Here is a 21,886-nt window from a genome sequence, read left to right on the forward strand (position 1 = left end):
CTGGAGTTTGTAACAGCAGAGTTGTGGGTTTGATTCCTGCAGGGGCCACATATACTGAATGTGTTTAGCATCTGTTAAATGACCACATTATCAGTATTAAACATGACAAACAGACCTAGTCGTGTCCCAAAGGAGATGAAGAGAAGTGAGTGATCCCAGTTATGAAGTAAATTTAATCCCATTCACAACGATAGAGCTATACGTGGCTGGTAGTCTAGAATGAATGACTCACCACTATACCATCCCTGCCTCCTTCAGACAGCCCTGGAGGTGTGTGTCATATATACACACACAACAATATCTTGTCGCATACACACCTACACACAGTACAGTCACGACACACACACCTACATACACAGAGTTACTCCACTTGTCGTGCTCTCACCTACACACAGAGAGAAACAGGAAGTGTTGTTCAGACTCACCTACACAGATAGTTATTCTTTTCATTGTACGGAAAAACATTCACAGCATGCTATTCACCTACACACACACACACACACACACACAACCCACCCCCCACGTTCACCTACCCACCCCCCACATTCACCTACCCACACCCCACCCCCCGTGTTCACCTACACTCCCCCCACCCCCCGTGTTCACCTACACTCCCCCCACCCCCCGTGTTCACCTACCCACACCCCACGTGTTCACCTACACTCCCCCCGCGTTCACCTACACACACCCCACCCCCCGCGTTCACCTACACTCCCCCCACCCCCCGCATTCACCTACACTCCCCCCAAACCCCGCATTCACCTACACTCCCCCCACCCCCCGCGTTCACCTACACTCCCCCCACCCCCCGTGTTCACCTACACTCCCCCCACCCCCCGTGTTCACCTACACTCCCCCCACCCCCGTGTTCACCTACACACACCCCACCCCCCGTGTTCACCTACACACACCCCACCCCCCGTGTTCACCTACACACACCCCACCCCCCGTGTTCACCTACACACACCCCACCCCCCGTGTTCACCTACACACACCCCACCCGCTCACAGTATAACTGAACACAACCTGACTCATAGATAGATTCCCATCTCCACAGAGTGGGGTTGTGTCCTAAATGGCCCCCTATTCCCTATGACCCGAGCCCTGGTAAAATGTAGTGCACTATATAGGAAATATGGTGCTGTTTGGGAGCATCCCAGAGCGGTGTCCACCACCTCAACCCCTGCTCTATCTCTGTGTGTTGTTTGATGAATGGGAGCACAGCAGGTTGGTGTAGTCCAGCACTGTTAAATACAATGCGTTTCATTGGTAAAACATGTTACTATCGATGTTCTGGAACTGATTGTCTGTCTGACTGACTCATACAGCATGAATGGAGGATAAGTACCTACTAGAATCAGAATCACACACTGGGAGAGAGGTGGGGGGCCGGGGCAGAGAGACAGAGGGAGAGAGATGGGGGCCGGGGCAGAGAGACAGAGGGAGAGAGATGGGGGCCGGGGCAGAGAGACAGAGGGAGAGAGATGGGGGCCGGGGCAGAGAGACAGAGGGAGAGAGATGGGGGCCGGGGCAGAGAGACGGAGGGAGAGAAATGGGGGCCGGGGCAGAGAGAAAGAGGGAGAGAGATGGGGGGCCAGGGCAGAGAGAAAGAGGGAGAGAGATGGGGGGCCAGGGCAGAGAGACAGAGGGAGAGAGATGGGGGCCGGGGCAGAGAGACAGAGGGAGAGATGGGGAGGGCCGGGGCAGAGAGACAGAGGGAGAGATGGGGTGCCGGGGCAGAGACACAGAGGGAGAGAGATGGGGGCCGGGGCAGAGAGACAGAGGGAGAGAGATGGGGGCCGGGGCAGATACACAGAGGGAGAGAGATGGGGGGCCGGGGCAGAGAGAAAGAGGGAGAGAGATGGAGGGCCGGGGCAGAGAGAAAGAGGGAGGTAGGGCATGGAGTGAGGGAGAGAGAAACAATGAAAGACACAGAAAGAGACAGAGAGAAAGTTGATGAGAAAAAAAGGAGAGACATTGAAAGAGAGAGGGAAGTCAGACAGGGAGAGAGAGGGGAGAAGCAGAGAGAAAGAAAGAGAGAGAAAGAGAAGGAGGGTGTCAGGTTCCAGGTGTCAGGTTCACCCAGAGTGGAATTCCAATGGAAGGCTCTGCCGGAGCCGTGCCACCGGATGCATGTACACTGAGTGGGTGAATGGACAAGACAAAAAATGTAAGTGCCTTTGAATGGGTATGATAGTAGGTGCCAGGCGCAATGGTTTATGTCAAGACCTGCAACGCTGCTGGGTTTTTCATGCTCAACAGTTTCCCGTGTGTATCAAGAATGGTCCACCACCCAAAGGACATCCAGCCAACTTGACACAAAAAGCTGTGGGAAGCTTCAGAGTCCACATGGACCAGCATCCCTGTGGAATGCTTTCAACACCTTGTATAGTCCATGGCCAGACGAATTGAGGTGTTCTGAGGGCAAAACATTAGGAAGATGTTCTCAATGTTTTGTACACTCAGTGTACACTGACAGCCAGGCATGATAATGGCCACACACACACACACACACACGGGACACAGCAGAGTGTAGCCTAATGAATATTTCACCGCCGTGAAAAAGACAAGTTGAGAAGTGTATTGTCTTTCCCAGACTTCTCCATTCAACCTCTCACACAGGACAGCCAAGCATCACAAACCACAACCTGACCTCTCTGGGTCACCACTGACCTGTACAGCCACGAGGGCATTAGCAGCTTATGTTTCCTCCTGTCGCTATTTCTAGTGTGTATGTGATGAACGGGATGTCCAGCCTGTACTGTAGGTACAGCTAATTACACTAAAAGTAGTCTCTTGTGACGGACGTCATGGAGTAGTGGGAGATGTGATTCTGGGTGCTGACATTCCACTAAAAGGAGAGCCAGGGTAGCGAGGGTTAAATCACACGTCACATCTGAACACAACTGAACACAATGCAGGGCTTCTCCATGTCTTTTAGGGGGTTTAAGGAGTCTGGCTTCAATAGCTGTTTCTGCTTTAGTGAAATGGGATGGAGGGATCCTGCGTAGCTTTACAGTAACTGGGACTTTCCACTACTTTCACTGCTGGCTTGGTTCTATGTAGCATTTTGCATAGGGAAAACAGGAGATGTTTGACCAGAGTTATTTCACTTCTCATCCTCATCTCATCTCACATCAATATGTACATGTTATAGCTTGCACAAGTTTAAACAGGAGACTGAGTCTCTCTGTTTGTATGCCTTCAGCCAAACCAACGCCAGCAGGTGTTTAGTGGCTAGGCTTCTTACCATGAATTTCCATTCAGCCAGGATCAGGAAGCACAAACAACCTCGGATTGGCCTTTGCACTTTGAAAACCCACAACTTTGACTGATGACTTTGAATACATGCAAAAGCAAGAGTTAGTTGAGAGCATTGCTAGAGTGTAGGATGAGCATTAGACACGCATGGCGTGACCCACACAAGGAGTCAGACATGAGGAGAGGGCCAGGTATTTACTCCACATCATTACAGATGATAATAGACCACTATAAAGGGATAATACTTGTCAGGCTCAATTACATTTTAGTCATTTAGCAGATGCTCTTTTACAGAGCGACTTTTGGTTAGTGCATTCATCTTAAGATAGCTAAGCTCATGATGAGTCTTACAATGCATTGTAACTACATTCAAAACTGCTGTATTTTAGCTTAAACAACCTCCAGGCTAGGCCCAGCCCTGTCCTGCTCTACCGCAGTCCAGCAGCCCCTTAGTGGGGCAGAGGCTCCCAGACGCAAGGGTGTCCAACAGTCCGGGAATGTATTACTATACTGTATTACTATACTATACTGTATTACTATACATAATGTATTACTATACATACTGTATCACTATACTGTACTGTATCACTATACTGTACTGTATTACTATACATACTGTATTACTATACATACTGTATTACTATACATACTGTATCACTGTACTGTACTACTATACTGTACTACTATACATACTGTATTACTATACTGTACTATACTACTATACTGTACTATACTACTATACTGTACTATACTACTATACTATACCGTATTACTATACCGTATTACTATACCGTATTACTATACTGGCTCAAGGGGAAATCCTCTTTACTGGTGTGTCTTATCCACAATCCAGTGATGTCATGTAGTTGATATCTATGGTCTTATACAATGCTATGATCTGTTATACTGTACCATACAGTAACATCTTATCCTATCCTAATCCTATCCAATACAGGATTCAAAAATATGAGGATGCATCAAATACTGTATAGACAACCTTTAGGGAATTAGGATGTGCTAATGGTTTAATGTGGCTTGTAATCAGTAAGAGATGTTATTAAGTGCTTATTAAGTATTGTTAAGGTGTTATATAGGTGTTATTAAAAGAAACATCTTATATGCAGACAGGCAGCACATGTAAACGTCAGCCAACTCTCCTGTTTACACAACTGACAATGGAGAAGGACTGAAATGATCCGAAACCTCAGATAAGGTCAGGTACTTAGTACTATACAGTCACTAGCTATCAGCTCTGGTCAGGTAGCTAGTAACTGTATAGTACTAACTATTAGCTCTGGTCAGGTAGCTAGTAACTGTATAGTACTAAGTATCAGCTCTGGTCAGGTAGCTAGTAACTGTATAGTACTAAGTATCAGCTCTGGTCAGGTAGCTAGTAACTGTATAGTACTAAGTATCAGCTCTGGTCAGGTAGCTAGTAACTGTATAGTACTAACTATTAGCTCTGGTCAGGTAGCAAGTAACTGTATAGTACTAACTATTAGCTCTGGTCAGGTAGCTAGTAACTGTATAGTACTAAGTATCAGCTCTGACTGACCGTGTGTACAGAAGAGCCGGAGGATGCGGAGAGGGAGGGCGAGTGCTGCTTGCTGCCCGGGAGGACACTCCTCTTGGGATAGTCGCTGTAGTCGGGAGGGGGGAGGACCATGGAGGAATCATCTGTCTCTGTGTCCTGGTGGAGCAGGTTCACCACGCTCTTACTGCGCATGGGAGGAGCCCCCACACTGTGGAGAAAGAGGGAGAGAGGGAAGGAAAGAGAGAGGGGAGGGAGGGAGAAGTAAGGAAGGAGAGAGAGGGGAGGGAGAATGAAGGAGAGAGAGGAGGGAGGGAGTTCTGATCAGCAAAGGTCAGACTAGGAGAGTAGAGGAAACACTATGAGGCAACAAGTCTGGATGAAACCTGTGTGTGTGTGTGTGGGGGGGGGGGTGTGCCTGCTTGAGTGAAATTAAATCTTACCTGTTTTTATTCACTATTGGCTCTGAATATGCCCGGCAATAGGATGATGGAAACCATCCCCTCCTGGAACACAGACAGAAAGAGAGAGGGAGGTGATTACACTTGTATACTACTCCCATCTCCCCAGCTTTTTTCTACAGGCCCCTGAATACCCTCAGACACTCCTAATACATTGACATCCACACTGAAGTACACAATCCCCTGGAACCTGCTTCTCTACACACCACTCCATCATGCAGTAGCTGAATAGAATCCCCTTTTCAGGATTCTGCATCTTCAACCTCTCTATAGCTGTCTAACAGGTGGTGAGATAGACGTGAGGCCATTATGGTAGAATAAGGTGAATAATCATCATAGGCCTCTGAATGGACAAATCATTGACTCCATACAAATCCCTGTGAGAAATGTTCATATTTGTCCATTTGTTCACTGGGCTTCAGAATGGGCAGCTGGGTGTGGCCAGTGTTTAACTAGATTAGAACAGTGAGAAATGTTCATATTTGTTCACTGGGCTTCAGAATGGGCGGCAGGGTGCGGCCAGTGTTTAACTAGAATACATAAAGGCTGGGGTAGTGTATCAACTTCCAGCTTCCCTGTTAAAAGCACCACAGTGAACCATGCTGTAGGGTTTAGGTAGTGATCACATTTCACTAACCTGATCTGGAACCAGGCCAACATTTCACAGTCACATGTCTCTCATTCTACGGTCTCAAAGGGTATCAAAAATGAGATGACAGATTTTTGTCATATAGCCTTGTGAACATAATGAATATGATGAATTATTCATGTTTTCACAAGATATTAATTAAATGTATTTCATTCCTGTCCATGACACTCTTCATCACACTATGGTGGTGGAGGGATACATGTGGATGTTATCAGTGTGTGTTGCTAGGTGACTGACCCAGATCCATCACTCTGGCTGAGGTGTGACAGATAGGTGTCTCATCAACTCAATGACATCACACTGCAGGGACCTCCACAAGAACCCTACACTGTATCAATGGCACATATCTAGGTAACATCCCAAAAGCCACCCTATTTAGTGCACTGCTTTTGACATGTATATAAGAGTCCATCATCTCTAGAATCTGTATAGAACATGTACAGCATCATGTCAGGAATACAACACCTTTTTAAAAGTTAATTTTAAGCCTTGATTCAGCAAAAACATCAGAGATTCAAATGGCTATGATTCTCTCCTTTCTCTACCTCTTTCCCCCTCTCCCCCCACTCCTTCCCCTCTCTCCTCCTGTCTCCTCTGTTTTTCTGCCTCCAGCCATGCGCTGATTGTATTCCCCAGTGTGTGCTGGCTCCCAGGCAGCTCTTAGCGATCCCAGAGCACGGCGCCCAGCCAGCCCCACCTGGAGTGGTCCAGTTAAGGGGAGCTCAATCAAATCAACATCTAATCAGGACCGGAACTACCACATGTACACAGCAGCTGGCGGTGTGTGTATGAATGCATGTGTGTGCGTTAGGGCTGGGCGGTATACCATATTTTACTATATACAGGTATTGATGCGCAGAACGGTTTGGGTTTTTACTTTACCTTCTATAACAGTTTGTTAAATGTGATACCCGTGTGTAAAGTCCATTTTTATCATTTACTCTGCTACTTGAGTCCTTCCTCTCTGCTCTCTCTCTCCACGCCGCTTTGCCACATAGACCTAGTCCCACCCCGTCACTCAAGGAGCACATTTGTTGTTGCTTGACCACGAGACACTTTCGTTCAGTCTGCATGGTCAATGCAGCACATGCAACAATGTTGATGACAACGATGTTGTTTCCACTTTGATCTTAATATAAATCCACCAGCGTCCTATAATTACAATATTAGTTTGTGTTTCTTACATCTCCAACAGCTAGTTTGTATTTTCTTAGCAAGTTAAGCTAAATTAGCCACTAATGCTAATCGCTGGTTAGCTAGCTCATAAAAGTACTGAGTCAGAGCAAACGTAGCTAGCAAATACAGCCTGATACCAGTACTGGTGGAGGCATAAATCAGCGTTGTTTGTGCAACAGTATCTTCTAAATCAAAGAGGAATAGGCGAAGCATGAATATGTTGGCTATATGAATAAAGTTTGAATGTTGCCAAAGATCACATGGTCCACTAGGAAACACTGGACATCACTTTGGTTCCTACCCTGTCACAATAACTCATCCATGGCATTTTCATTCGTTGTCATGTCAAACAACACTATTATGCCCACTATTATTTATATTCTAACTATAGAATTATAATAAACATTCTATTTCCATGATTCCAAAAGTTCACCCAAGGCAATTGCAACATTTGGTTAAAAATAAGGCCTAGTATTTTTGCCCATATTGTGGCAGTGTGGAAATGATCTCAAATGAGTGCAGGGAATGCAGAAATTGATGGAAAATAATCCAAAATTATTTTAGGTTGAAGTTGAATTGAACAGTATAAAACAATCCAAATGGAGAAAGACCCATTGAAATAATTTAGAATATATGTGTTGTCACGCACTACTCATAAAGCAAATTTAGAACTTTTATTAATCAAAAACATAAAATACCGTCATACCGCCAAAAATGTGAAAAATACCATATATGATATTTTGGCCATATTGCCCAGCCCTAGTGTGTGTGTGTGCATCACCGTATGTAAGTGTGTGTGTCTCTCTAACTTACTGCCTGGTCTTCTCCAGTTCTCCGTAGAGCCATCCGTCCCTCTCATCAGGTATGAGCAGGGTGATGATGTCTCCCTCGTCAAAGCTAAGCAGCGTAGCGTTGGTCCCAGAGGTGTGGGGGAAGATGGTGCGGACCCTGGGTCTCTTCACAATGTTGTTGAGTCCTGTGGCCACAGACACTGACCTGGGACCTAGACCGCCACTCTCCTCCCCTCCATTGTCCCTGTAGTCTGGAGAGAGAAGGAGAGAGAAGGGTTAATATACAGACACATATACACAGGTCCATGCATGCACCCACATACAAACACACACACACACACACACACCAGCGATCAGCGGGGAGGACATGCGAGCGAGCGAGCATGCACGCACTCTCACACACACACTACCTGTGACACTCTCAGTCTCTCTGGTGACTGAGTTTGTTGTGGGTGTGTCCTGCGTGAACATACTGGCCAATGGGCTGGTCTGAGCCTTCAGTGCCGGGGCAGGGGGTGGAACTGTGTCCCGGAATATGGAGTTGCTCTGACCACAGGAAGTGGAACACAGGAAAGGTATAGTATGAGTGCTAGAATGTACAGTTGTTAGTAGTTAACCTGCCATTGGTACATTAGTAGTTAACCTGCCATTGGTAGTGGTACATTAGTAGTTAACCTGCCATTGGTACATTAGTATTATTATTATTATTTTAACTTTTATTTAACTAGGCAAGTCAGTTAAGAACAAATTCTTATTTTCAATGACGGCCTAGGAACAGTGGGTTAACTGTCTTGTTCAGGGGCAGAACGACAGATTTTAACCTTGTCAGCTCGGGAATTCGATCTAGCAACCTTTCGGTTACTAGTCCAACGCTCTAACCATTAAGCTGCCGCCTAGTAGTTAACCTGCCACTGGTAGTGGTACATTAGTAGTTAACCTGCCACTGGTACATTAGTAGTTAACCTGCCACTGGTACATTAGTAGTTAACCTGCCACTGGTACATTAGTAGTTAACCTGCCACTGGTACATTAGTAGTTAACCTGCCACTGGTAGTGGTACATTAGTAGTTAACCTGCCACTGGTACATTAGTAGTTAACCTGCCACTGGTAGTGGTACATTAGTAGTTAACCTGCCACTGGTACATTAGTAGTTAACCTGCCATTGGTAGTGGTACAGGTTTTTACCATTTCATTATGATGTAATCACTGAAGCCATAGTGTCATCACAAGGTATCTGTGCTGTGTTCTCTCGCTCTCTCACATTGAATCAGAAATAGATAGATATTCTAATTAATAAATAGTTTTCTAAATGGTTAATGAATGAGTGATTCTGCCTTCTCACCCTACTGTGTCTCTGGGAGACGGGGGAGGCCTGGGGGGTGATGGACACTGGGGTGCGAAGACCCTCAATCATAGACATCACGCTCTCGGGCACGTTGGTGGCGTCGCCACACTTGTCCTGCCAGGTGGGCAGCTTCCCGAAAAGCATGTCTCTGGCCTGGGGTCAGAGAAGGAACAGCAGCAGTCATAGTAGTTACTGTAGAAAGGGAGCCTTGGATTTGTGATGTGGTACCCCGCTAGACATTTGTATGATAAACGTGGTACACAGATGGTGGTTATGGTCAGTGCGATCTGGATCCAATTCCACCCCTAGCCTTTAGCCCACATCCCCTTAAAACCCCCATCATTTTAATGGATTGAAATCATGTTCAGGTTTTCTACTGACTGAGAACCTAGGAGGCACTGTAGCATAGTTCCAATACCTTGTCGTGGAAGGCAGCGATCTGATAGGAGAAGGTGCAGTGTTTGTCCACCAGGAAGCAGAAGCGTCTCTTCTCCTCCAGCAGAGCCTCCTTGCAGCCGTCGGCGATGAACTTCTGCATGTCCATCTGCCCTGACCTCAGCGTCTCCAGGCACTGCACAACACAACAGGCCAATGACATGCTGTTATCTCAACTGCAACGACCAATCATATGCAAATATCTTGCTGCACTGACCAATCACATGCTCTCACCTCACTGCAAAGACCAATCACACAGTCTTGTCACATAGACATAGCTCAGCCAATCAGAGCTGCCTAGCATCGTAGGTATCAGGAAGTGAAAGGGCATTGTGACGAGAGGAGCAGAGATATAGGCTGGCTGGACGTTCTAATCTCTGTGTGGCAGGCAGAGACAGAGATACAGAGAGGTATTGTAGGGATACTGTACAAGGGAATGGAAAGGGTTTTATTATCTAACATGGCTGACAAAGAAGAATAGATGAGGGCTAGGGAGGTGACAGTAGCAGACATGCTGACAGAAGAATAGATGAGGGTTAAGGAGGAGCAGCAGCAAGATATACTGTGTGTCTAGGAGACTGAAAGTACATTCAAACTAGGCACGGGAGCTGGACAAGGTCAGTCGAAACGCTGAGTTTGTATGGGTTTGTTTAGTGTGTCTTTTGCTGCGTTTACATAGGGAGCCCAAATCTGACCTTTTTGGCACTAATTGGTCTTTTGACCAATCGGATCAGCTTTGAAAAAGATGTGATGTGCAATGATCTGATGCGATTGGTCAAAAAGATGAGAATTGGGCTGCCTGTGTAAACGCAGCCTAGGAGTCTTATCTGAAGGCACATTTAAAAACTTGGCACAGGATCTGAACAAGGTCAGTCGAAATATTTAGTTTGTATTGCTGAACGCTGAATTAAAAATGCCTTGTGGGAGTGAACAAAGAGTGTGTGGACAATGACACAACCTTCTTTTGTGTGTCTCATCTTCCATCACAGACATGGGTCACTCAGAGGTCAGGGGTCAGAGTCTCTGATCTATGTGGGTGTGAATGGCTCTTATAACTTTGTCATCTATGGCTAAGTTTATGATCTCTCTATTCCTTTTCACTGTGTTTCTGTGGCTGGCAACTCAATATTTACAATCAATACAGTTCTATTGATTTGATTGGAAATGGAACTGAATGGGAGACCAATGAACATACAGCACAGTGAGTTGTGATGTAAATATTGATCCTTGCTATCTGGGATCGTTGGTACATCTCTACCCCATTGAAGTTGACATGTAAAATGGTAAGGGTTAAGGTTAGGGTTTAGGGTCGAGATGTCCCAATGATCCCAGATAGCACTAACCTGTAAATACTTGGTACAACAATGACAAAAACAAAGACTAGTCAACAAACGTGTAAAATGGATGCCACTATGTGTTGAATAATCAAAGTAGTTAATCTACTGTAGACTGAAGTATAATAGCTGTCTTTAAAGTGTGTACACTGAAACATATGACATTGTTGTAGATACAGAGGAAAGATTATTATTGGATGTATTGTTGAGATTAGTATTGAGGTGATGTGTGTGCATTTCATTAAAACTAATACATACGCATGCTATAGGGTCCTTTAACCATATCTCTTTATGGACCTATTTATCTTGATTACATTTCATATGTCCCTACAGCTGAAATCAATCTAGGTACATGAATCTGTAAGGAGAACACAGAAAAAAAAGAGCATTGAGCTTTGATTCATTGAAGATATCCATCAGTGAATGCTTGACTCAGTTGCTTACATGTGACATAGCAGCCAGTGTGCAGTATGGGTCTTGGGAACTCATTCACCCAGAAACACCTGGCATAACAACAGACCTGCACAAGTGACAGGTACCAGAGATATACCCACACACACCCCCCTCGTCTCAAATAAAACTGTGAAGGACCTCGGCGTTACTCTGGACCCTGATCTCTCTTTTGACGAACATATCAAGACTGTTTCAAGGACATTTTTTTCCCCCCATCTACGTAACATTGCAAAAAATCTTAAACTTTCTGTCCAAAAATTATGCTGAAAAATGAATCCATGCTTTTGTCACTTCTAGATTAGACTACTGCAATGCTCTACTTTCCAGCTAAAGCACTAAATAAACTTCAGTTAGTGCTAAATACGACTGCTAGAATCCTGACTAGAACCCAAAAATGTGATCATATTACTCCAGTGCTAGCCTCCCTTCACTGGCTGTTAAGGCAAGGGCTGAGTTCAAGGTTTTACTGCTAACCTACAAAACATTACATGGGCTTGCTCCTACCTATCTTTCCCATTTAGTCCTGCCGTACATACCTACACGTACGCTACGGTCACAAGATGCAGGCCTCCTAATTGTCCCGAGAATTTCTAAGCAAAGAGCTGGAGGCAGGGCTTTCTCCTATAGAGCTCCATTTTTATGGAATGGTCTGCCTACCCATGTGAGAGACGCAGACTCGGTCTCAACCTTTAAGTCTTTATTGAAGACTCATCTCTTCAGTAGGTCCTATGATTGAGTGTAGTCTGGCCCAGGAGTGTGAAGGTGAACGGAATGTCACTGGAGCAACGAACCGCCCTTGCTGTCTCTGCCTGGCCGGTTCCCCCCACTCAACTGGGATTCTCTGCCTCTAACCCTATTACAGGGGCTGAGTCACTGGCGCCCTTCCATGCCGTCCCTAGGAGGGGTGCGTCACTTGAGTGGGTTGAGTCACTGACGTGGTCTTCCTGTCTGGGTTGGCTTCCCCCTTGGGTTGTGCCGTGGCGGAGATCTTTGTGGGCTATACTCGGCCTTGTCTCAGGATGGTAACTTGGTGGTTGAAGATATCCCTCTAGTGGTGTGGGGGCTGTGCTTTGGCAAAGTGGGTGGGGTTATATCCTGCCTGTTTGGCCATATCCGGGGGTATCATCGGATGGGGCCACAGTGTCTCCTGACCCGTCCTGTCTCAGCCTCCAGTATTTATGCTGCAATAGTTTGTGTGTCGGGGGGCTAGGGTCAGTCTGTTATATCTGGAGTATTTCTCCCATCTTATCCGGTGTCCTGTGTGAATTTAAGTATGCTCCCTCTAATTCCGTTTTTCTCTCTCTCGGAGGACCTGAGCCCTAGGACCATGCCTCAGGACTACCTGGCATGATGACTCCTTGCTGTCCCCAGTCCACCTGGCCGTGCTGCTGCTCCAGTTTCAACTGTTCTGCCTGCGGCTATGGAACCCTGACCTGTTCACCAGACGTGCTACCTGTCCCAGACTTGCTGTTTTCAACTCTCTAGAGACAGCAGGAGCGGTAGAGATACTCTCAATGATCGGCTATGAAAAGCCAATTGACATTACTCTCCTGAGGTGCTGACATGTTGCACCCTCGACAACCACTGTGATTATTATTATTTGACCATGCTGGTCATTTATGAACATATGAACATCTTGGCCATGTTCTGTTAAAATCTCCACCCGGCACAGCCAGAAGTGGACTGGCCACCCCTCATAGCCTGGTTCCTCTCTAGGTTTCTTCCTAGGTTTTGGCCTTTCTAGGGAGTTTTTCGTAGCCACCGTGCTTCTACACCTGCATTGCTTGTTGTTTGGGGTTTTAGGCTGGGTATCTGTACAGCACTTTGAGATATCAGCTGTTGTAAGAATGGCTATATAAATTAATTTGATTTGAACCCTGTGTAAAGTCAACCCGTTTCAATATGCTGTTTACCTACTTACCTAACACACACACAGTTAAAGGTGGGGGACAGACTAGGGCTGCACGAGTGAGATCCCCATCTCGTCATCACAACACTGCAAAATCACCTTGCAGCCGTACAGTACATTATGTTACCCATAACAACAACACCATGTGACAACACACGATTCAATGTAATCTACCCTCCACACACTCTTTCACCAGCTTCCTGTCCCTATTGGAGCTCTTGAGTCATAGAGGAAATGGGAAAAGCCTTCCTATGGTAATTTGTTGTGGTCTCCATCCAGTTACTGGTCTGTATAATGAATTCAGGGTTTCCTTCAGGTCAAAAGTAGTTTACTATAACTGGAATAGGGGGTCATTCTGGATTGGTGTGTATTGTTAGGTATGACTGCACTGTTGGATTGGTGTGTATTATTGTACTGTTGGAGCTAGAAATACATCCTTCACTCATGCTGCCAAACATACCCTCGTAAAACTGACCATTCTACCGATCCTCGACTTCGGCGATGCCATTTACAAAATAGCCTCCAATACCTTACTCAATAAATTGGATGCAGTCTATCACAGTGCCATCCGTTTTGTCACCAAAGCCCTATATACTACCCACCACTGTGACCTGTACGATCTCGTTGGCTGGCCCTCGCTCCATACTCGTCGCCAAACCCACTGGCTCCAGGGCATCTACAAGACCCTGCTAGGTAAAGTCCCCCCTTATCTCAGCTCGCTGGTCACCATAACAGCAACCACCCATAGCACGCGCTCCAGCAGGTATAGCTCTCTGGTCACCCCCAAAGCAAATTCCTCCTTTGGCCGCCTCTCCTTCCAGTTCTCTGCTGCCAGCACTCTGTACAGCACTTTGAGATATCAGCTGATGTAAGAAGGGTTATATAAATACATTTGATTTGATCTGTCAGAGCCGCTCACAGATTACTGCACCTGTACATAGCCCATCTATAATTATCCCAAACAACTACCTCTTCCCCTACTGTATTTATTTATTTATTTTGCTCCTTTGCACCCCAGTATTTCTACTTTGCACATTCCTCCACTGCAAATCTACCATTTCAGTGTTTTACTTGCTATATTGTATTTACTTCGCCACCGTGGCCTTTTTATTGCCTTTACCTCCCTTATCTCACCTCATTTGCTCACATTGTATATAGACTTGTTTTTGTACTGTATTATTGACTGTATGTTTGTTTTACTCCATGTGTAACTCTGTGTTGTTGTATGTGTCGAACTGCTTTGCTTTATCTTGGCCAGGTCACAGTTGTGAATGAGAACTTGTTCTCAACTTGCCTACCTGGTTAAATAAAGGCGAAATAAAATAAATAAAAATAAATAAGCATTTCGCTGCACCTGTGATCACATCTGCAAAATATGTATGCGACCAACACAATATTATTTGGTTAAAGTAGTCCACTATTTAGGGACTAAGGTGTCATTCTAGTCAAAACTTGTGCACTGTATAGGGAATAGGCTGATTTTCTGGCCAAAAGTAGTGCACAATCAGACAAGGCAAGTGTATGCACATAAGAGCACACTCAGTCAGACACGAGGACAGTAACATGCTTACAGGATCTCTCAAAAAAAAGAAGCCATTTTGCAATTTGCTTCACAATTTACTAATTTCCCAGAGCCCACCTCCTAGACTTCCTACAACAGGCCCACTATTGTTTGGGTCACCTGTGACAATGCTTGCCATTTCCCATAACATCACCTCTTCCTTATCACGGGAGCCATAACGTCACCTCCTCCTTATCACGGGAGCCATAACGTCACCTCCTCCTTATCACGGGAGCCATAACGTCACCTCCTCCTTATCACGGGAGCCATAACGTCACCTCCTCCTTATCACGGGAGCCATAACGTCACCTCCTCCTTATCACGGGAGCCATAACGTCCCCTCCTCCTTATCACGGGAGCCATAACGTCACCTCCTCCTTATCACGGGAGCCATAACGTCACCTCCTCCTTATCACGGGAGCCATAACGTCACCTCCTCCTTATCACGGGAGCCATAACGTCGTCACCTCCTTATCACGGGAGCCATAACGTCGTCACCTCCTCATCATGGGAGCCATAACATCACCTCCTCCTCATCATGGGAGCCATAACATCACCTCCTCCTTATCACGGGAGCCATCACATCACCTCCTCCTCATCATGGGAGCCATAACGTCACCTCCTCCTCATCATGGGAGCCATAACGTCACCTCCTCCTCATCACGGGAGCCATAACGTCACCTCCTCCTCATCACGGGAGCCATAACACCACCTCCTCCTTATCACTGACGCGTGCGTGCGGAGCTATACTGCAATCATTGTCCCTCCATGTACTGAGATAAAGCCACAGGGACCTGAAACACCAACCTGGATAATTCAAATATTCCTGCGTGTGTGTGTTCCTGCGTGTGTTCCTGTGTGTGTGTGTGTGTGTGTGTGTGTGTGTGTGTGTGTGTGTGTGTGTGTGTGTGTGTGTATATATATATATATATATATATATATATATATATATGTGTTCCTGTGTGTGTGTGTGTGTGTGTGTATGTGTTCCTGTGTGTGTGTGTGTGTGTGTGTGTGTGTATATGTGCGAGTGAAACAGGGGTGTGAAATGTAATAAATGCAACCATCCTGGTTGACACAATACATCTGTCAAGGCTAAATAATGGCTGTTGCTATGGAAACATATCTTTAGTTCTGTGGAAACAGGTAGGAAAGAAAGGCGAGAGAGAGCGAGGGAGAAAGGGAGAGCGCGAGAGAGGGAGGGCCAAGAGACCGAGGGAGTGCGCGAGGGGGGGTCAGGTAAATTACCAGTGTAATTCTTGGGAATTATTGGTCAATGAAGAGGCAGTACCCAGGAAGTGTTTAGCTGTACTGGTGAGTCATCTACAGCTAAGCCCCTGCGTCTCAGCCCAGACGTCAGGCCATCTGTCTGTCTGCCCCAGAGAATGACTGGCATACAGACAGAACGACACTCAGATCACTAGGGATTCTGACTCAGAACACTGATCCCTCAGAAGCAGAGAGAGGAATGAGAGAGACTGACAGAGAGAGAGGAATGAGAGCGAGAGAGACAGGAATGCGAGAGAGAAATGAGAGAGAAAGAGGAATCATTTTATTATCTATTTTAGTCCTTATTTGGACTAATCTTCCAAGAGTCCTTAAATATTAAAATACAATTTATAATACAATCACATTTTCACGTATACCACACTGTTACAAACAGACATAATACACTGACATATTGACCAGATAAATACTCTTAACAGTCTGAAAGGATAGATTGATTGATTCATGAATCTACCAAAGTCCTGCACAACCTTCCAATTTATTATATTTAAAAGGTTCTAAAGTATTGTTTGAATTTATATACTGAAAGGTTTCTGGTGTGCTCAGATTAATAATTACATTTATGTATTGCTCTCTTTATTGCTCTGTCTGGATAACACACACAGTTGAAGTTGGAAGATTACATACCCTTAGGTTGGAGTCATTAAAAGTCGTTTTTCAACCACTCCACACATTTCTTGTCCAACAATTGTTTACAAACAGATTTTTTTCACTTATAATACACTGTATTACAATTCCAGTGGGTCAGAAGATTACATACACTAAGTTGACTGTGCCTTTAAACAGCTTGGAAAATTCCAGAAAATGATGTCATGGCTTTAGAAGCTTCTGATAGGCTAATTGACATCATTTGAGTCAATTGGAGGTGTACCTGTGGATGTATGTCAAGGCCGACCTTCAAACTCAGTGCCTCTTTGCTTGACATCATGGGAAAATCAAAAGAAATCAGCCAAGACCTCAGAAAAAAAATAGTGGACCTCCACAAGTCTGGTTCATCCTTGGGAGCAATTTCCAAACGCTTGAAGGTACCACGTTCATCTGTACAAACAATAGTACACAAGTATAAACACCATGGGACCACGCAGCCGTCATACCGCACAGGAAGGAGACGTGTTCCGTCTCCTAGAGATGAACGTACTTTGGTTCAGAAAGTGCAAATCAATCCCAGAACAACAGCAAAGGACCTTGTGAAGATGCTGGAGGAAACAGGTACAAAAGTATCTATATCCACAGTAAAACGAGTCCTATAAATGCCGCTCAGCAAGGAAGAAGCCACTGCTCTGAAACCACCATAAAAAAGCCAGACTACGGTTTGCAACTGCACATGGGGACAAAGATCGTACTTTTTGGAGAAATGTTCTCTGGTCTGATGAAACAAAAATAGAACAGTTTGGCCATAATGACCATCGTTATGTTTGAAGGAAAAAGGGGGAGGCTTGCAAGCCGAACACCATCCCAAACGTGAAGCACGGGGGTGGCAGCATCATGTTGTGGGGGTGCTTTGCTGCAGGAGGGACTAGTGCACTTCACAAAATAGATGGCATCATGAGGACGGAAAATTATGTGGATATATTGAAGCAAATTCTCAAGACATCAGTCAGGAAGTTAAAGCTTGGTCGCAAATGGGTCTTCCAAATGGACAATGACCCCAAGCACACTTCCAAAGTTGTGGCAAAATGGCTTAAGGACAACAAAGTCAAGATATTGGAGTGGCCATCACAAAGCCCTGACCTCAGTCCTATAGAAATTATGTGGGCAGAACTGAAAAAGCGTGTGCGAGCAAGGAGGCCTACAAACCTGACTCAGTTACACCAGCTCTGTTAGGAGGAATTTGCCAAAATTCACCCAACTTAGAGTGGGAAGCTTGGGGAAGGCTACCCAAAACGTTTGACCCAAGTTAAACAATTTAAAGGCAATGCTACCAAATACTAATAGAGTGTAGGTAAACTTCTGGCCCACTGGGAATGTGATGAAAGAAATATAAGCTGAAATAAATCACTCTACTATTATTCTGACATGTCACATTCTTACAATAAAAGTGGTGATCCTAACTGACCTAAGACAGGGAATTTTTACTAGGATTAAATGTCAGGAATTGTGAAAAACTGAGTTTAAATGTATTTGGTTAAGGTGTATGTAAACTTCCCACTTCACCTGTAGATGTTGGACAATCTATTCCTAGTATTTACTGAATGTCTGTCTCTTACCAACTGAATACTGTTTGGCCGCTTTAAATGGTGTATATTGTGAAATAAAATAAGCATGTTCTTTTTTTCAATTATCTTGTTGATTGATGACCAACCAAGAGCATTGCGCATGACTACAACAGAATAACCATATCTCCACCTTAAAACAATCCTTGCTGCTTTGTTCTGTGCAATCTGCAGCCTCCTAATTTCACTTGCTGATGCATTTCCCCAGACCACAGAACAGGACTTCACCTGACTCCCAATTAATGCTTGGGTTGTTAGCTTAAGAATGTTTCCAGGGAAAATATTTAGCTTTCTTTCTGATAATGCATGCAGTTTTTATATATATATATATATATATATATATATATATATATATATATATATATATATATATATATATATATATATATATATATATATTTTTTTTTTTACATAGATTAGTTATTTGACAACCATGATAAGCGGTTGTCTAGCTGCACCCATAGTAGTTTGGTTTCTGCCACTTCCTCAATTTGTACTCCCCCCATACTTTGACACAGTTCAGCATGCTTCCATACATGTGCAAATGTCCCCTTTTCCAGTGACCAATAAAATATAAAATATGTATTTCAGTGGAGCTGCAATCTGGGGAGCAGCATAGTGAAGCAAAACAATAGTCCATAAAATAATAACATGTAGATTTACCATCGGGTAATGACTTCAATAGGTTTAACACCTCCTCTACTGACACCAAAGTGCAGGTTTTTCTGCTCATAATATGTTCATCAATCAAATGAACAATAGCTTGTTTGGAAGAATGTGTTTATATTATCGCTCAGTAAATACATTTTCTTTGTAAAAAAATCAGCAAAATGATTGGCAATATAAGATGGTTTTGTTGTTATCCCGTCAACCTCCACACGAGATGGGCATGATGAGATAGATGTACAAATGTATTCCATACCTTTTTACAATCATTAAAATCATTTTTGTAAAATAAAATTTTTCTTACGATTTAATTTAACTGCATAATTACAGCCAAATCATTTTGAAATAGCTCATGATTAAATGTCTTAGCATTTCTCTTGACCACAATCCTTGAGGGTTTCTTTGGAACCTTGGTGTTCATGGTTATGGTCACAATATTATGGTCTGTCCAGCCCACCGGCATTGATCTGGCTTTTAAACATTGCAATGGTACACTACAGGAGATCAGATCGATGCATGTGTCTGAACGGTGACCCAACTTAATTGATGATCTAGTAGCATCATTAACCATTTGTTTCAAACCCCAGCTCTCGGCATATCTCATCAATTTAGTTCTATTTGAATTATTATAATCCTTCCAAATTATATTAAAATCAGCCGAGATAAATACATCTCTGTTACCATGTGTGGCCTGGTCAAACCCAGTGCATAAGTCATCCAGATAGGACACTTTGGAGCTAGGTCTATACACACATCCTACCAATAAGGGTGCCTGGTGAGGTAGATGTACTTGAGCCCATGGTGCCTCTATTCGACATACCTTTTAAGAGGAGGGATGACCTTAATGTATATGATTCTGAATGTACAGTGCTACACCCCCACTATTCCTTTCCCCTCTATGTAGACTATATCCTTGAATGTTCATTTGCCCATCGTTTACAGATGCATCTAAATGTGTTTCGTCAAAGCTAAAATATTCATATTATTTATGTTGACCAAGTTAAAATCCTGATGTGTTTTGTTAGGAAGGCTACATACATTAACCTGAGCTATATGCAACCCATTTCTTGTCAAGTGTATTCGTTATAGTTGAAGTTGTCATGATACACTACAACACACAAACTCAGATTTGAACATTGGATTAAAATAGCCAGGGAGTTACTCTAGAGTCCCGATACAGTTGCCCGTTGATGTGAAGTTTATCCATCACCAAGGAGACTCGTTGATTCAGGCAACGCTTTTCCTTCATGATGGGATACAGTTTTTTTTCTCCTTTCATTGATCTCCGTGGGCAAGTGATCATTCATTCCAAAATCAATGTTTCGGAGTTCTCTGCCCTTGTTCTTCCTCATTTCCATTTGCTTAAAATGTTATAACAAATCGGACAGTGTCCTCACAGCTTCTGCTGTTGTCTTTCTCCGGTATCCCTGAAAAGATGAGATTGTCGATCAATGCGGGACACTGTACATCAAGCAAGGTTTCTTTAAGTTGTTTGTTCTCCTTTCGCACCACCTCCACCTTGCCATGAATAGAGTCTACAGTACCTTTCAGCACCGTGTTCTCTTTCCTTAGATCATCAATCTGACATTAGCTGAATTCTAGACTGGCACATAATGCATTGATGTCCTCTCGTAATATATCCAAGATATCAAGTTTGACAAGCCTTTCATTGATGGATTTCAACAAGTCAACATCCATATCCGTAAACATCTCCCCACTCTCCACGTGCGCCCTGTTGCTTGGGGATGGTTTTATGACATCGTTGATACCGCTTGGACAACTTGGCTTTGGTTCGTATTGTTGATTGGGTTTGTTGTCCTTAACAGTGATTGAATCCTCTGAAACCAGCGACATGTTTCTTTGAGCTCGTAAGTATCTCTCGTCAATGTATTGTTCAAGCTCTTCAATGGATACTGAATCATCCAACATGTTTGCAGGCAGAAAAAAACAAAACAACAGATGTATCTTTCCGGACCGGTACAGGACGTGGTAGATACACCCAATAAAAATTGACTCCAGCTATGGACTCCGGTCAAAAGTAGTGCACTAAGGAATAGGGTGCCTTTCGGGATGTAACCATCAACACTGATGTGCTGACTATTTAATATGAAGCTGCAGTTCATTCTATCTAGTGAAGAAAACAAAATCAATATGAAAATTAACTATAGGCCTAAACACTGACTTACTACAGTGATTAAGCCCATGGTCCTCTCTGTCTCATTCTGCTCCTGTTTTCTCTCTGGCTTCCTGTAACCCTACCTCCACCTGTGACTAACACAGCTCTGCTCTGTGTGTAAGTCTCTGAGCCTGGGTGCAGTCTGTTGATAGTCTTGTGACCAAACCAGGGATCTGACTCTGACGACAGTTGTCCTGTTATATTAGAGCTGGTCCAGGACCAGATTCTGGGGTTCTACTCAGGGTCAATGTTAGATCTACTGTAGCCTGGTCCCAGATCTGTAATAGCAATATTTATCTATACAGGTGTGCCATCTTAATTTGACCCTGCTTCTCACAGCAGGAAAATAGTCCTGCAGCAACAGGTAATATGAATTATGTGAAATATAAGTGATGGACATTTTTGTAGGTGTTGACACATTTTTTGTTAGTGCAAATCAAGTCTGAAATGTTAAAGTGGCAATTACAAACTTTAGAAGACTTTTTATACCTTAAATACACTACAATTTGTATGTCCTGCTGCGCAGGGAAATTCTCTGTGACAACAGAGTGATCAAATTAAGATAACAGATTTGTAAGTCACTGTTGCACAGACTTACTGTAGCCTGGTCCCAGATCAGCAGGTAAAACAACTCATC

At 44.2% G+C, this 21,886-nt stretch overlaps 1 protein-coding gene across 3 annotated transcripts in view; it reads right to left on the reverse strand.

Moving 5' to 3' along the window:
• The window catches only part of LOC115205712 (brain-specific angiogenesis inhibitor 1-associated protein 2-like protein 1), a 65,882-nt gene that overhangs the window by 5,684 nt on the left and 38,312 nt on the right, over positions 1-21,886 (reverse strand). For all 3 annotated transcript variants that reach the window (XM_029771995.1, XM_029771987.1, XM_029771979.1), the window contains 6 exons: positions 9,634-9,786; positions 9,213-9,368; positions 8,280-8,415; positions 7,892-8,120; positions 5,236-5,298; positions 4,817-5,003 (listed from right to left, as the gene is read on the reverse strand). In XM_029771995.1, the coding sequence (XP_029627855.1) occupies positions 4,817-5,003; positions 5,236-5,298; positions 7,892-8,120; positions 8,280-8,415; positions 9,213-9,368; positions 9,634-9,786 (924 nt within the window). The remainder of the gene's footprint in view (positions 1-4,816; positions 5,004-5,235; positions 5,299-7,891; positions 8,121-8,279; positions 8,416-9,212; positions 9,369-9,633; positions 9,787-21,886) is intronic.

Source organism: Salmo trutta, chromosome 1 (assembly GCF_901001165.1).
Source record: "Salmo trutta chromosome 1, fSalTru1.1, whole genome shotgun sequence".
NCBI lineage: Eukaryota > Metazoa > Chordata > Actinopteri > Salmoniformes > Salmonidae > Salmo > Salmo trutta.